The sequence below is a fragment of the Leucoraja erinacea genome, chromosome 9 (genome assembly GCF_028641065.1).
Source record: "Leucoraja erinacea ecotype New England chromosome 9, Leri_hhj_1, whole genome shotgun sequence".
In the NCBI taxonomy this organism is placed as follows: Eukaryota; Metazoa; Chordata; class Chondrichthyes; order Rajiformes; family Rajidae; genus Leucoraja; species Leucoraja erinaceus.
In genome coordinates this window covers 55,698,754-55,716,684 of record NC_073385.1, presented here as the reverse complement: position 1 = coordinate 55,716,684, position 17,931 = coordinate 55,698,754, and the positions used below count along the sequence as shown (strand labels likewise).

General features: G+C 40.5%; 1 protein-coding gene across 1 annotated transcript in view; it reads right to left on the bottom strand.

Annotated features, from left to right (window-relative positions):
* bub1bb (BUB1 mitotic checkpoint serine/threonine kinase Bb) overlaps nt 1-17,931 on the bottom strand; it is a 74,328-nt gene that overhangs the window by 10,613 nt on the left and 45,784 nt on the right. Inside the window, 7 exon segments of the mRNA XM_055640851.1 lie at nt 577-748; nt 1,379-1,521; nt 4,600-4,653; nt 4,655-4,762; nt 6,530-6,630; nt 11,963-12,094; nt 15,612-15,781. Of these exon segments, the coding sequence (XP_055496826.1) occupies nt 577-748; nt 1,379-1,521; nt 4,600-4,653; nt 4,655-4,762; nt 6,530-6,630; nt 11,963-12,094; nt 15,612-15,781 (880 nt within the window).

The window sequence follows — 17,931 nt, the reverse complement described above, 5'->3', positions numbered from 1 at the left end:
GTAATTAGCTACAATTAGGTAATTAGCTAATTATATGCTTTAATTTCATGTCATCCAAGTAAGATTGTTTTATATTTTTTCAGAATGCTTCAATCTATGATAGGTGAAAATTTCATTCAGTTCTCTTAATTCTTAAGAAAGTTACGGGCTTTTGACTATCCAAGATCACAGCTTTTTTGTAATGTCCATTGAAAATCAATAGGGAACAAGATGCTAATTTCCGAGTATGAAAATGGCCATAACTTTTTTAATACTTGAGATATGAAAGTGAATTTGGTGTCAAATTAAACTTGTTGTTATGCTTTATCTGATGGGATAAATTGCAGACTTGATTTTTAAAATCTCAAAATTTTGTAACATTGCTAATAATAGTCGGCTAAATCGGCTGTGAAGTCAAAGAGCTGGTGAGCAATTAACTGCCGCCATCTCTCCATGTTATCATGCAATAGTCTCTTGAAGCAAACCTGCAAAGTCTTCGCTTTTCATTTTCCTTTAATTTCCCTCTAAATTAATTTCTTCCACATATTGAGAAGTGTTTTCCATCAAGAGTGTTGGTCAGTTCCATAGGCAGCTTACCTGATAGGCACTGGTGCACTCCAAAGCAAGCTCCCTATTGGGCAATGAATGAACTGTCGGAAATCCTGTAAAGGTGGCAACGTCTGACTGCAGCCTCAAGTCCACACTGTGTGTGAAGTCCATGAGCTTTACTAAACTGTTGTCGTTGGGCCATATGGAGGTATTATTATGGCTAGGGAGGGAGAGAGATTAAATAGATCAGTCTCCAAAACAAAAAGATATACTCAAGAGAATCAAAAAGTATGAATGCAGCATTAAATTCAAATTTGTTACATGGTTAGTAATTCTACTTTAGAACCAACATTACTATTTACCATAATCACATACAAATTAATTTATCACGGCAATTGTTTGCAAAGTAATGTTATGTTCAAAACATGCACAGCACAGCAACATCCAACAGGCAAGCAATGTGCTCCAACTAATTAGCTGTTAACATTAAAAGCATAAGGGCATCTCAGTGATGGCCATCAAAATCAAGCTAATTTCAGCTTCAGGTGTTAAACAGAAATCAGCACAGAGGATAGATGACCAGGATGACCACCAGCTGAATCCAAAAGCATTCATCTATAGCGTGTATACAACAGATAAGGATGACTGCAGCTGTCTGCTTTAAGTGCATAGCTCTGGGTTGTTTATAGCCTCAATCTGCTGTTGACCTAATACCCAGATTCCAGAATTGGCTGTTCCATAATAAACTCTCAAAAATGAAACTACTTATTTCAGAATCCAACTATGCCTTAAATGATACAGATATTAATTATTCTGCCATAAATTTTGTATCAAAGAACATTTAACTAACCAGGTGTACAGAAAGAGTGTTTCTGGTGCTATGCATCCATGAACTATTTCAGCCGAGTGCATCTGTTCCACTAGCGCCAGTAGATCAAGTGTTAAAAGCATAACAAGTGGTTCTGGTACAGATTCCCAAATCTGAGATATATCCTGTAAAAGGGAGGAAAAGAATATTAGATATTGGGTGTGTTTAATCTCTTGCAAAACACAGAGGTGAATACATCTCCAGGGTGTGGTTGGGATTGATCCCAGGTTGTTAAGAGGCAAGAGAGGAGATTGTAGGGGTCTCGACAATGATCTTTGTATCCTCTCTAGCTGCAGCCATGGTCCCAGAAAATTTGGATGTAACCAACGTTGTTCCTTTGTTCAAGAAGGGAACTAGAAAAAACCTAGGAAATTATAGGCGGGTGATCATTTGTCATTGGCAAGCAAGCTATCAGAGAGGATTCTTCCAGATAGGAAGAGAATACAATAATTAATGATGATCAGCTTTCCTTTGTCTACAATTCATCATAACTTACTAACTACAAGTTTTGAGGCGTTGAGTAAGTTGGGTTCTTGCTTTTTAAAACCTTGGTTGGGCCACATTTGGAGAATTTTTGCCCCATTACAAGGAAGATGTTGAGGATTTGCAGAGGGTGCAAAAGAGATTTATCAGAATGTTGTATGGAAACGAGGTATTAGCTGAGGAGGTTGGACAAACTTGGATTGTCCTCTGGAGCACAGTGGTGCATAAAATTACGAGGAGCATAGATAAGGTAGACAGACAGAACCATTCTTCTTGTAGAAATATCAAACACTGGAGAGAATATCTTTAAAAGGTCAGAGCGGGAAAATTTAAAGGAGATGTGCAGGAAAAATTTTAGTTTTACACACACACACTATGCCAGATGTGGTGGTGAAAGCAGATACAATAGTGGTGGTTAGAGGCTTTTTAGAAGGCACATGGGTATGCAGGGAACCGAGGAATGTGGATCAAAAGCAGGCTGAGGAAATTATCTTTGACCCTGTTTGGCAGACATTGTGGAACAAAGGACCTGTTCCAATGCTATACTGATCATGTTCAAATTATGTTCCAATCACAATTACTTGTGTTAAGAAAACTTCAAGCATATAAAGTCAGTCCAGAAAGTTCAAGTAAAATTTCCATTAAATAATTTCCACAAATTAAGCACCAGCAATTCAGTATATATACACCTGAAGAAGCGTTTCGGAACGAAACATTGCCTATTTCCTTCACTCCATAGATGCTGCCTCACCCGCTGAGTTTCTCCAGCATTTTTGTCTACATTCAGTATATAATGTTATTTTGAAATCAAGACCTTTCACATGGAACCACTATTACGTAGGATATAGATTAGGGTATTATGATGAAGACAGACACAAGAAGCTGGATTAACTCAGTGGGACAGGCAACATCTCTGAAGAGAAGGAACGGGTGATGTTTCGGGTCGAGACCCTTCTTTGGACGCGACCAGAAACGTCACCCATTCCTGTCCCGTCCTGCTAAGTTACTCCAGCTTTTTGGTTTGGTTTAAACCAGCATCTGCAGTTCCTTCCTACACATATTATGATGATTTTCCTTGCCTCCTCTGAACCATTGGAAAGCATGACAAAATAAGTTAACTGTAGATGCTGGAAACTGGAATAAAAAGGGTAACTTGCTGGAGGAGCTCAGATGCAGGGTCTCAATCTAAAACACTGACCATCTCTTTATTTCCAGATACTCCCTACCCCACTGAATTCCTACAGCAGTTTTTTTTGCTTGGGAAACATGATAGGCGAAGTTCAGTCATGGCTCGATAGATCTGGCAATCATCCTCCATGATAGCCACATGCAGTGATAGAAAAATCCCCTATAGAGAGAAAACACTTGGAAGAGGTAACAACAAACAGTCCAATGTATCTAGGCTCCAAGCCCCAACAAGTGGAACTAGCTCAATCAACATGTCACAAGCGATCCAAAATCATTCTGCACGTAGTGTGGCAATTAAGCATCTGGTGTTTGCCACAAGTAGGTTATAAGAAATTTAAAAGGTTAAATCAATGAAGGGAGCTACACTGAATCATCCAAAATAATGTTGGAAGTGTGGAAGATGCAGTTTGATGGACATTGACATCACTTTGCGAACCCTTTGACAGCCATCTTATGCCAAACCCTTCGTGGTATTATTGACCTCCAGACGCATAGACCACAATCAGCAAGGATAGGCGAGAACATATCCTCCACAATAATTGTCACAAAGCAGTATTCTCAGGTCCTTACTGTACTCTCAAACTACTCACAAATCTAGGACCAAATTCTGCTCCAACTCCATTTACAAACTTTGCAGGTGACACTGCCATAGATGATCAGATCTCAAAACACCAAAGAGCCAGTGTACAGGAAAAAGATGGAAAGCTAGGGAACTCATCATCAAGGCAACAATTTTTCCCTCAATGTCATTAAAACAAAGGAGCTGGTCAGGACTTCATGAAGCAGGGTTGTTGTGTGCAGGTCCCGGTTTCTATTAATGTTAAAGTGGAGATGGTTGTGATTTATAAATTCCAACATGTAAATATGACCAACAGTTTGCCCTAGTTCAACCACATTGCGTTACTCCAGGGGAGCCAACACCTCAGCTGCCTGAGAAGGCTGTGGAAACTCATCACTTCTCTCATGACTCCTTCCAATTTCCACCGATGCACCACAGAAGGCATCCTATCCAGATGCATCAAGGGTTGGTATGGCAACTGCTCTGTCCAACAGAAAATTGCACAGAGCTGTCAAAGCGGCTTTAGAAAAGCAGATGACATAATAATGGACCACACACTCTGTCCATTATATCTTCAACTGCCTCTCGTTGGGTAGAAGATACAAAAGCTTGGAAGCATAAACCACCAGATACAAGAACTGTTTGTTCCCAGTTCAAGAAATCAGAGAGCTTTCTATGCTCGGAATGAAGTCCCGTTCTTCCAGTCTACCATGTTACAGCCATTGCACTTGTTTTAATCTACACTTCCTCCGCAGCAATAACACTGTTCTACACTGCTTATTTTCTCATTTGCTCTACCTGGTGTACTCATCTCCAGTATGACTTGCCTGGAGAGCACATAAAAGTTGTTCACTGTATTTCAATACAAATAACAATAAACCAATAGCAAAACATTGCTTTCAAGAACAGAATCAGAATGTGTGAAATGGAGTCCAATTTCTCAGGTGTTCTGCTTTGCGAACTTCACGCTTACCTTTATTGTTCTGCTGCCCTTGTCCTGATCCACAGTCACACAACAATTGTCAAAACAAGTAGCAACACTGATTATGACCAAAATATTTATTAAACTGGGAGCCGAGACGCATTTTGAGCTGTTGATTGATGTAGAAGTCCCAGGGCAGTCTGTAAGGGTTTACCTGTTTGAAAGAAAATATTCCAGACACTAGTTTCTTATCCGATATAAAACATGCAACGATAGCAAGAATTACAAAAAGTATCCAAAACTCTATCTGCATTCTAATTTTCAGCAATCATGCTCACTAAATCATTCTACATCTCGGTGCCAAATTCAGGAACAGAGCAAGTTGTACACAGCAAGAGTTCAATCCTGACGCCAGAATTTGTATATTCTCCCCTTTGACCGTGCGAGTTTGCTCTGGATGCTTTATTTCACCCACATTCTCAAAACATGCAAATCGATACATTAATTGTTCACTGTAAATTGCCCTTACGAGTCTGTGAATGGTAGAATTTGCGAGGAGTTAGAGAACATGGGGATAATAATAATAATAATAATATAGGATTCATGCAGGATTAGTGTGCAATGGGCAGTTGTTGGTCAGAGTGGACGGTGGGCCAAAGGGCAAGTATCTGTGCTGTATTTATATTCAACTACACACCTTAAAACCTAATCCTTTAATCTAACTTTTGGCCATTTTACAATAAATACTACCAACATAATAAAGCAAAATACTGTTGACGCTGGAAATAACTTGCAAAGGAAAGAAACAAAATTAACTTTTCATTAGGACGTTGCATATCTTGCTGTTTCCTGAAGTCTTTCTCGAATCACCTCAAGACACAGTACCATATGGAAAAGTACTATATAAATGCAACTTATTAGGCGGAACCCACAATCATACTGGATTATCTTCACTTAATTAAAATCTTCAGATTTCCTGCCCTTCAATATCAACCTGCCCAAACTAAAAAAGCCATGTTCCATTTCCCCCCCAATGCAGGACCTTGCTTTCCCAGAAGCAACTTTATAATTCCAGTCAATATTTGCCTCAGTGAAAAATCCAATAATCCTAGGAATTTTAAGATATTCCATCTAGTATGCTCCCCTCCGCTCTCAAAAAAAACTTTACAAAGTAGTTCTTCACCCCATTTGTGTTTCCTCCATGTGCCCACCTAATGCCTCTGTGCTCAAGAGGCTTTTTTTATGAAATGGACGCAGAAAGATGAAGTACTGCTTTGGCACCACAAGTTTAGTTCCAGATGATTAAAATAAATGGTGCAGCACAAAATAATTCATAACCAAATTTTAGCTACAGAGACACAAATGAAGAAAGTCTGGATCAGATTCTCCATAACAGGATCTGGAAAGCTCCTCCTCAGCCTATTTGTTGTGAACTCAAGGTGTTAATATATATAGGGAAAATAATTTAAAACTGTTATATTTGATTGGTATTAAAGTCCAATTTCTAAAAACAGAATGCTGGTTCAAGGCCAAGTGCCATGTTAGCACAGTGCTTATTCTCTTGGTACATGATGCAAACACCAGGGGGATTAAAGCCTCAAAGGATTTCATTTTCAGCTGTCGACCAATTGTCAGTAGAATCTGAAATAGCATTTACATTTTAAAATTTGAAGTAGGAACATTACTGGTTCAGGCGACAGAAATTATTTAATTTATCTATCAATTTATTTCTTCAACCTGCAATACACAAGTTATTTTTAGAATTGCAGCACCAACCCCACACTACCCACATCCCAAAAAGCAGGTTAGCAGCTAATGCAACATGGTAGCAGTCGTCTTTAATAGAAAATTTAAGATAATGCTCCTTGCAGTGACTTCCCGAGCGTGCGTCTTGCAAAGTGCGTGCGTGCATCTTGCAAAGTACCTGAAACGACCTTAAATATATATGCAGTAATTCATCTCTGTTTGATGGGCTCCCTACCTTTATAATAGCTTTAGAGAAGGTCAGGCTTGCATCCATTCCATAGAATATCCGGCACTGTTCATGCTCAGCTGCTTGCTTAATATTAAAAGTTTGTGAACCTATTAGGAGAAAAAAACATGAATTTGTATCTTCAGTCTCTCGAAATGAATGAAGTACTTCAAATATTGTCAATATTGCAATGTACAGTGCAGTCAGAAAGTATTCCGACCCCTTCACTTTTTCCAAATTGTTACGTTACAGCCTTATTCTAAAATTGATTAAATTCTTTTTATTTTTAATCAATCTTCACCCAATAGCCCATAATTAAAAAAAGCAAAGACAGATATTTATAAATTTTTGCAAACTAATTAAAAAATTACTGAAATATCATATTTACATCAGTATTCAGACCCTTTACAGTACTTTGTTGAGGCACCTTTGGCAGCGATTACAGCCTCAAGTCTTGGGTATGATGCTACAAGCTTGGTACACCTGTATTTGGGTAATTTCTCCCATTCTTCTCTGCAGATCCTCTCAAGCTCTGTCAGGTTGGATGGGGAGTGTCGATGCACAGCTATTTTCAGGTCCCTCCAGAGATGTTTAATCGGGTTCAAGTCTGGAATATGGCTGGGCCACTCAAGGACATTCACAGACTTGTCACGAAGCCACTCCTGCGTAGTCTTGGCTATGTGCTTAGGGTCATTGTCCTGTTGAAAGGTGAACCTCCGCCCCAGTCTGAGGTCCAGAACACTCTGGAGCAGGTTTTCATCAAGGATCTCTCTGTACTTTACTCCGTTCATCTTTCCCTCGATCCTGACTGGACTCCCAGTTCCTGCCCCTGAAAATCATCCCCACAGCATGATGCTGCCACCAACATGCTCCATCTTAAGTATGGTATTGGCCAGGTGATGAGCGATGCCCGTTTTCCTCCAGATGTGACACTTGGCATTCAGGTCAAATAATTCAATCTTGGTTTCTGGCCAAAGAATTCAATCTTGGTTTCATCAGCAAGAGAATCTTGTATCTCATGCCTTTTGGCAAACTCCAAGCAAGCTGGCATATGCCTTTTACTGAGGAGTGGCTTCCGTCTGGCCACTCTACCATAAAGGCCTGATTGGTGGAGTGCTGCAGATATAGTTCTCCTTCTGGAAGGTTCTTCCATCTCCACAGAAGAACACGGGAACTCTGTCAGAGTGACCATCGGGTTCTTGGTCCCTGACCAAGACCCTTCTCCCGCGATTGCTCAGTTGGCCGGGCGGCCAGCTCTATGAAGAGTCCTGGTGGTTCCAAAGTTCGTCCATTTAAGAATGACGGAGGCCACTGTGCTCTTCGGGACCTGCATTGCTGCAGAAATTGTTTTATACCCTTCCCCAGATGTGTGTCTCGACACAATCCTGTCTCGGAGGACTGTGGACAATTCTTTTGTCTTCATGGCTTGGTTTGAGCTCTGACATGCACAGTCAAGCGTGGGACCTTATATGGACAGGTGTGTGCCTTTCCAAATCATGTTCAATCAATTTAATTTACCACTGGTGGACTCCAATCAAGTTGTAGAAACATCTCAAGGATGATCAATGGAAACAGGATGAACCCAATCTCAATTTTGAGCGTCATAACAAAGGGTCTGAATACTTATGTAAATGTGATATTCAGTTTTTTTTTAAATTAATTTGCAGAAATTTCTAAACACCTGTTTACACATCTTCATTCTAGGGTATTATGTGTAGATTGATGATTAAAAAAAAAAGAATTTAATCAATTTTAAAATAAGGCTGTAACATAACAAAATGTGGAAAAACATAACAAAATGTGGAAAAAGTGAAAGGGTCTGAATATTTTCTGAATTCACTGTAGATGCTGTTGTCAATTTATTGTCCAGTCTACATCAAAACAGTGACAGCAAATTCTCCAAAAATTGAGTAATTGACAAATCTGTCTGATAGGGAATAAATATCTGCTATGATACCTCATGGAAGATCGTGCCACAAACTGTTTCAAGCACCGGAAACAACAATCTTGCTCTCAACATTACCAAGACCATGGTGTAGATTGAATACTTCAAGAAGGGAAAGCCAAGAAACCACGCACCTGTCTTCATCGGCCTGAGAGATTCAACAGCTGCAATCAAATTCTCTACTTCTTCAGAACCGTGACGAGATTTGGTATGTCACTGGCTGCTCTATTGAACTTCTACAGGTGTAGGTAGAGAGCAGTGATTGGTTGCATCATGGCATGGCTTGGTAATGGACATCATCCGATCCATCGTAGGTATGGATCTCCCCACCACTGAAGGGATCTACAAGAAGCGTGCCTTAAAAAGGCAGCTAATATCTAAGACTGAAACTACCCCATTCATGCTCGCGTTTCACTGCTAGCATTGGGAAGGTTGCACCAGAACTGGTTCATGAACAGCATCTTCCCATCAACCATCCAGTTCTTGAACCATCCTGCACAACCCTACATCAGAACTGAACTACTACGAATTGCATACTTAAGGCTGCACTGCACTTTAGCTTGTACTATTATGATCTAATATTCTTAGAATAACCATTATATATTTGTGTTGTTTCATTTAAATTGAATGTAAAGCTGTAACAAGCATGGATTTCATTGTTCTCGTACCAGTGCATATGACAAATACTCTGGACTCTTGATATTGCCGCAAGGTTTGTCCATCTGATAAACAGATTGTTGGTTACAAGAACATCCTCCAAACATTTTGTCGGGGGAGGAGTAAGCTCGAGTCTTTCCTACTATTTCCATGGCAATCACATCTCAACAAAAGACCGCATCAATTCCTACCCTGGAGTTGAACTGACCCAGGAGAACCTACAGATACAGATCAAGATTTCCTGTTCTCCAACATCACCCCACCCCCTCCCTCCTTTCTCCCACAGGTCACTAGAGGTCTTCCTCAGACTCATGCATCGTTAAGAGGGTTTACAGCATATGCGCTGACAATCACTTCACGCTGGCACCATCTTACCACGAGCCAAACGATTATATGACATTCATTACTTCTAGAGGGAGAAGTTGCTGTGATGCTGGGCTAGCTTGTTCTCAATAGAGAAGCCCTCAATGAAGACAATGCACCTCCAGGTGTATCCACAGCCTTGTCCTTTAAACAGGCCCATCACATACCTTCACCGTCTCATTCCAAATGGTCGTGTCCTGATCAAGGCTATGAAAGCAGAGTACTGTTCAAATCTGACAGTGTTGGAATTTTTTTATTGTGGGTCCTGGCATTTCTAGTGTCAAACTTAATTTTGTGAAATACAGGTTGCCAATGTAGGATTTCTTAGGTAAAGATGTTGGCACCAGGTATCACAGGCTTTGCTGCATGGCATTTAATGATCAAGCTCACAGTAAGACCCATCAAGCAGATACACATCTTATAAGCACGAGATAAAACAAAGCAGCCTTTCCCCACTGCCTACACCACTTTGCTTCTCATCCCGCTTATCCATACTCCTAGTGCACAATTCCCAGACCCAAACAGTGCAATACTGAACACTTGGACAAAGTTTTGCAGCTTACTCTGTAAAAATGCAACAAACAGTTGCATTTGCAACAAACAAGTTGAACAGGTACTTTGGATCTGTCTTCACTGAGGAAGACACAAATAATCTCCCAGATGTATTCGAAACCAGAGGACTTCGGGTGACGGAGGAAGTGACGGAAATCCGCATTAGGCAGAAAATGGTGTTGGGTAGACTGATGGGACTGAAGACTGACAAATCCCCAGGGCCTGATGGTACCCATCCCAGGGTACTTAAGGAAGTGGCTTTAGAAACCGTGATGAATTGGTGATCATTTTCCAATGTTCTATAGATTCAGGATCAGTTCCTGTGGATTGGAAGGTAGCTAATGTTAACCCACTTTTTAAGAAAGGAGGGAGAGAGAAAAATGGGAATTACAGACCAACTAGCCTCACATCACTGATGGGGAGGATACTGGAGTCAATTATAAAAGATGAAATAGCGGCGCATTTGGATAGCAGTAACAGAATCGGTCCGAGTCAACATGGATTTACGAAGGGGAAATCATGCTTGCCTAACCTTCTGGAATTTTTTTGAGGATGTAACTAGGGAAATGGACAAGGGAGAGCCAGTGGATGTAGTGTACCTGGACTTTCAGAAAGCCTTTGATAAGGTCTCACGTAGGAGAATAGTGGGCAAAATTAGAGCACATGGTATTGGGGGCAAGGTACTGATATGGATAGAAAATTGGTTGGCAGACAGGAAACAAAGAGTAGGGATTAACGGATCCCTTTTTAGAATGGCAGGCAGTGACTAGTGGGGTGCCACAAGGCTTGGTGCTGGGACCGCAACTATTTACAATATACATTAATGAATTAGATGAAGGGATTAAGAGTAACATTAGCAAATTTACAGATGACACAAAGCAGGGTGGCAGTGTGAATTGTGAGGAGGATGCTGTGAGGATGCAGGGTGACTTGGACAGGTTGGGTGAGTGGGCAGATGAATGTGGATAAATGCGAGGTTATCCACTTTGGTGGCAAGAACAGGAAGGCAGATTATTATCTGAATGGTGTCAAATTAGGAAAAGGGAAAGTACAATGGGATCTGGGTGTTCTGGTTCATCAGACTGGTTCATCAGTCACTGAAAGTAAGCATTCAGGTGCAGCAGGCAGTGAAGAAAGCATTGGCCTTCATAACAAGAGGAGTTGCATTTAGGAGCAAAGAGATCCTTCTGCAGTTGTACAGGACCCTAGTGAGACCACACCCAGAGTATTGTGTGCAGTTTTGGTTTCCAAATTTGAGGAAGGACATTCTTGCTATTGAGGGAGTGCAGCGTTGGTTCACGGGATTAATTCCCGGGATGGAGGGACTGTCATATGTTGAAAGAATGGAACGACTGGGCTTGTATACACTGGAATTTAGAAGGATGAGAGGATATCTTATTGAAACGTTAGATTATTAAGGGATTAGACAAGCTAGAGGCAGGAAACATGTTCCCGATGTTGGGGGAGACCAGAACCTGGGGCCACAGTTTAAGAATAACAGGTAGGCCATTTAGGACGTAGATGAGGAAAAACCTTTACACCCAGAGAGTTGTGAATCTATGGAATTCTCTGCCTCAGAAGGCAGTGGAGGCCAATTCTTTGGATGCTTTCAAGCGAGCTCTTAAAGATAGCGGAGTCAAGGGATATGGGGAGAAAGCAGGAACGGGGTACTGATTGTGGATGATCATCCATGATCATAGGGAATGGCAGTGCTAGCTCGAATGGGCCGAATGGCCTACTCCTGCAACTATTGCCTAAAATTTGGGAGAAAAATTCAACGTTTGCCCAGCATCAGTTGCAAAATCCTTCCACTCAGTTTGGACCTACTGACATCAAATGCTTCATAATTCTATCATTCTCTCAACTTATGTTCCTTCAAAAAGTACTTCAAAACAAAACAATGGATGTGAAAAGCATAAACTTACCCAGAATCAGCTCACTATCATCTTCAAGAACAGGTAGAGAGCCATTCTGAACATAGAAGTCTTGGAATGAACTTAATGGTGTAGGAAGGGACAATAAAAGCTGATTCCGCACTTCTATATCCCAAGGATAATCTAGAAATTAATCAGACACCAGATAGATGAAAAGACACCCTATCCTATGTCAGTGCATGAACTGTGCTGCATACAGTAATTATATTTTGAGGCAAACTGCACAAATGTTGGGATTGTGCAATTCAGGAAAAAATATTTACTCACCCCAACATATGCCACTAGCACCATTTTAGCTTTTTCTAATTCAATGATTTTTCACGGTTTTGCCATTGCTGCCATTTATTGCCAATACATAAGAACTCTGGAGAAAGTGCATGTGAACTAGTTTCTTCAACTGCTGCAGATCTTCTGATAACGGTATTCCTACTGTGCTATTGGGCAGCAAGCTTCAACATTTACACTCTGTAATGATGAAGGACCAGCAACATTTCTGAATTGCAATCATGTGCAACTTGGAGAGAAAATCAGCTGGGGAAGTATTTCTACGTACCTGCTGCCCTTGTCCACCTTGGATGAGGTGTATGCAGCATAGCTCAGCCGAATAATTTCTGCGCATTTTATAGATTGCTTGCATTATAGACACCTTAGGCCAGGAAGTCGATGCTTAGACTGGTGGATTTGGTACAATCAAGCAGTCTGCATTATCGTGGATTATGTCAAGCATTGAGTTGCTGGAACTAGTCATATAGGAATCACAAGGAAACTCCCCACAAAAAAAAGCCAGTCTCCAACATATTTTTGCAGTCAGTGTGAGGTCTGGTCCAGTCGAGTTTGATCAATGGTTGCCCAATGCTTGGCAATGTTGTGGCAAAAATGTCAAAAAGGCAGCTCGCCAGCATCTTCTCCAGAGCCACATTAACCCAAGGCACCCCTACCTCCTTCTAACTTACCGGCTTACTGGATCATTTATCATATTGTGTGATTCTAAAAAGCCAATCTAAAATTACAAGTTATTAACAAAATTACCTCCAAAATTCTGGAACATCAGCACCAAATTTCCACGCATAACTTTCTGTACACATTTACTGTACTCTTATTCCCATCAAAAAATGAATGGTTTCACTATTAAACTGAAGAGCTCTTAATTACTCTATATGTGCAGCAATCACAAACTCTTAACTACATTTCTTGTATGATATTAAGTTTATTTCTGGAACCGTCCATCAAAAACTATGGAAGAACGTATAACGGTTACAAGTTCAGTTACTATCACAAAGGATGAGGGAACAGAAACAGTCGAAGGACCAAAGGCCATGTCCCGATGCAGCAATCTACAATCAAAGAAATAGCTGTAGAAGCTTGATTTACTCAGTTTCATGAAAATTTAGTCTTGTTTGAAAAATGTGTTGGGAGTTGTTTGAGTAGTCAGGGCTGAGAGTGCAATGTAATGGAATTGGATCTTCACATAAAGGACAGGTTCACTAAATAACAGATCGTGTTATTGGGGGACATGGATTAGAATAGATTGATAATTGGTTTGGGAACCAAAGATATTTCGAATAAAAGGGTTTTTATCAGGTTGTAAAGATCTAACGAGTGGAATGCCTTAAGCATCAGTTCTTGACTCTCAATTATTTACAACTTCTATTAAAGACGTGTAGGATGGGGCAGAGTACAAGGTATCCAATGCCGATGACACCAAAAAAGGTGGGAGATATTTGGAAGAGGTGATATTTGGACTTTGCAACTGGATAGTGAGTGGGTGGACACAAACTTGGCAAGTGGAGCTCAGTGTGAGCAAGCACGAGATCATGCACTTTGGTAAGTGGAATTTCAAAGGCAGACCTAATTAAATGGAAAAGATTACAGAGGAGCAAACTACAATCATGCACAAAATAACAAAAAAATAATTCGCAAGTGCAGCAAGTGGTTACAAAGGTGAACGGCATTGAGGGCTTTTATTACAAGAATAATTTAGAAATAGGGGAGCAAAGTTACAATTGTGCTGAGTACTAAGCCACACCTGGAGTATTGGGCACAATTTTGCTCCCTTTATTTAAGCAAGGATATACTGGGATTGAAGGTGATCAACAGAGTTTCACTAAGCCAATTTCGGAGATGAGAATGTTTGTCTTATCATGAGCGGCCAAAGAAATTAAATTTACATTCTGTTGTTTAGGATAATGAGGCACAGTAATGGAAGATCTAAGCAAAACTTAAAAGATCCTTGGGGCAGGACTGAGCAGTTACAGATGTTTCCAGATATCGGGGAACCTCAAATGAGATGGGGTGACAGATACAAGATTATGCAGTGGTCATTTAAAACTGAGATGCGTATGAACTTCTTGCAAAGGACGATGGATCTTTGAAATTTTACACCCCAGATGGTTGCGGAGATTAGATTATTGGAGACGTATACACAGGAAATAGACAGTGTTTTTGAAAGATGAGAATAATGGGCTATGGGGAAACTGCAACAGAAGAGATACGGTCTGGAGCAGATCAACCATATAATCATATTAATTGGGAGGACAAGCTGAGGGGGCAAGTAGCTTATTCATGTTTCCTCTATTCTTATGGTCTCATCTGTAATTCCAAACAATTCCAGATAAAAGTAGCTCTTTACCATTGATGCGTCTGGCAAAACATTTTACACAACTGCCTGGGAGTTAGTATATACTCAATGAGCCAAATGGTCTGTCGTAAAGAAATAAGGAAACAGAGTTAATGGTGGAATATTCTCCATTTGCAAGTGCTGGCAGAGCACTTTCCAAACCCACAAGTTCTAACACAAAGGGCAAAGGCAGCAGGATCATGGAAATGTCGCAACCTGGAGGCTCTTCATATTGCTATACTATCCTACTAACCAGATAACAAGTAAATTCCGACCATCTACTCCCAGCGTACTTACAAAAAAAAATCTTAGTTTTGCTATTCAATCCACACCCCACCCAAACCTCAGCTACTTTGTGGAGGATAGTTCAAGGACTTCAACAGGTTGGTGAACAAATGTGAGCAATTATGTTGGACTAACCTTTTACTCCAAATAACAGCAGTACAATTTTCTAGTTTCCAACAAATTGGATCATTGCTGGGTCTAACCCTGGAACTCCTTACTCAGTGCCGTGGGAGTACTTTCATCAGAGCAACTGCAATGGTTTAAGATGGTGACTTACCATAATATTCTGAAGTATACCTTGCATGTTTCTCCCTGTGTCTATAAGGGTTGTTTCTTGTAGATACAAGGAACTGCAGATGCTGGTTTCCAAAAAAAAACGTGTTGGAGTAACTCAGCAGGTCAGGCAGCATCGCTAGAGGGCATGGACAGGTGACGTTTCGGGTTGGGCCCCTTCTTCCGAGATGCTGCCTGACCCGCTGAGTTACTCCAGCACTGTGTACTTTTTTTGTTTTCATTCCCAGTCAATATCCAACATTAACTAGCAGATGTTTTATGCAGTTTCTGTTGAAGATCAGCATCCTGGAATAATTCACCAGTTTCAGCATTTGAAAACCCATATTAAAGTCTATGTCAAAGTTAATCCTGCTCAGTGACGTTAAGCACAACAACTGAGCAGGTATCCTGCCAACTGTATTAACCAATATATCCCAAGACTGAAAACAGTAAGAAAAGTCATACCAGAGATGGAATTCACGTAGAAGACCTCAGAAGAATTCAATTGGCCTGGCTCAGATTTTTCAAAGATATTCAAATCACTCATCGCACAAAGTGCACCCACTGAAGTGGTGGAACCTGAAGAGGTGGTGGTCGCAGAAGATAGACCATCTTCGCTTGCCTCTTGAATTGGACTGTAGCACAAACACATTCAAATATCAGATCAATTAAAACAATATTGACTAAACCACCTTAGTATATCAAGAATATCCATCTATACATATTCTTATATATTTGAACCCCACTGCCATGGGAAGGAATTTACTATATTTGAATTATTTGCAACAAAACAATCATGGGAAATTAGATAACATGTAAATTCTGACCATCTACATTGTAAGCGTACTTAAAAAAAGTCTTAGTTTTGCTATTCAATCCACACCCCACCCAAACCTCAGCTGCTTTATGGAGGATAGTTCAAGGACTTCAACAGGTTGGTGAACAAATGTGAGCAATTATGTTGGAGTAACTTTTTACTCCAAATAACAGCAGTGTAATTTTCTAGTTTCCAACAAATTGGATAAAAATAGCAATTATGTTGGTGGCAAGAGGATCACATATGGAGTCAACAAGGAACCTTGTAGCCTGCTTCTTTGCTTGTGATAAACAAATGCTTGGACTTAGATGGGCAGCAATTAAAATTGGTTGTTACATATAAAAATATAAAGGAAAAGTGTGGATGAGCTTGTAGCTTTTAAAAATTGCTCGGTACAATGTTGTGGGCATTACAGAGACATGGCTGAAAGAGGATTGGAGCTGGGAGCTGAATATCCAAGGTTACATGTCCTATCGAAAACAGATAGGTGGGCGGGGTGGGGGAGCTCTGCTGTTAAGGAACTGAAATTTGGTCCTTAGCAATAGGTGATATAGAGGATGTTGAGTCCTTGTGGGTAGAGCTAAGAAACAGCAAGGGTAAAAAAATCCTGATGCGAGTTATTTACAGGCTACTGAGCAGTAGCCAGGATATAGGGTACAGATTATATCAGGAGATACAATCAGCATGTAAGAAAGGCAATGTTATGGTTGTTATGAAGGATTTCAATATGAAGGTAGACTGGGAAAATCAGGTTGTTACTGGACCCCAAGAGAAGGAATTTGTAGAGTGCCTACGAAATGCTTTCGGAGAACAGCTTGTAATGGGGCCTACCAGGGAAAAAATAAATTCTGGATTTAGTGTTTAAGAAGGAACTTCAGATGCTGTAAAATCGAAGGTAGACAAAAGTGCTGGAGAAATTCAGTGGGTGCAGCAGCATCTATGGAGCGAAGGAAATAGGCAACGTTTCAAGCCAAAACCCTTCTTCAGACCCGGCTGAAGAAGGGTTTCGGCCCGAAATGTTGCCTATTTCCTTCGCTCCATAAATTCTGGATTTAGTGTTGTGTAATGAACCAGATTTGATTAGGGAGCTTAAGGGAAAGGAACCACTAGGAGATAGTGATCATAATATTAGATTCAACCTTCAATTGGAGAAGGAGAAGATGAATCAAATATGTCAATATTACAGCTGAGGAAAGGTGACTACAGAGGCATGAGGGAGGAGCTAGCAAGATAATTGGAAAGGAACCTTAGCAGGAATGACGGTGAAACAGCAATGGCAGGAATTGTTCTGAATAATTCAGAAGACACAGAATCTTCTCATTCAAAAGAAGAAGAAAGATTCTAAGGGGTACATGAGGTGACTGTGGCTGACAAAAGTCAAAGACTACATGAAACTAAAAGAGAAGGCATACAACATGGGAAATTCATGGGAAGCTAGATTGGGAAGCTTTTTAAAAAGAACAAAAAGTAACTGGAAAGGCAATACATGGAGAAAAGATGAAATATGAAGGTAAGCTAGCCAATAAGAGGGTAGCAATAATTTCTTCAGATATATAAAGAGCGAGAAAGAGGCAAAAGCATATGTTGGACCACTGGGAAATGATGCAGCAGAAGTGATAATGGGGAATAATGAAATGGCAGAGGAATTGAATCTTTTTTTTGCATCAGTCTTCACAGTGGAGGATATCACCAATGCCTGAAATTCATGAGAATCATGGGGTGGAAGTTAGTGAAGTGGCTATTACTAAGGAGAAGGTGCTTGGGAAGCTGAAAGGGCTGAAGGTGAACACGTCACCTGGAGCAGATACACTGCACCCCAGGGTTCTGAAAGAGGTGGCTTTAGAGATTGTGGAGGGATTAGTAGTGATCTTTCCAAAGTCAGTCAGGAGTGGTCCCAGACGATTGGGAAATTGCAAATATTACTCCGCCATTCAAGAAGTGAGCAAAGCAGATGAATGCAAACCATAG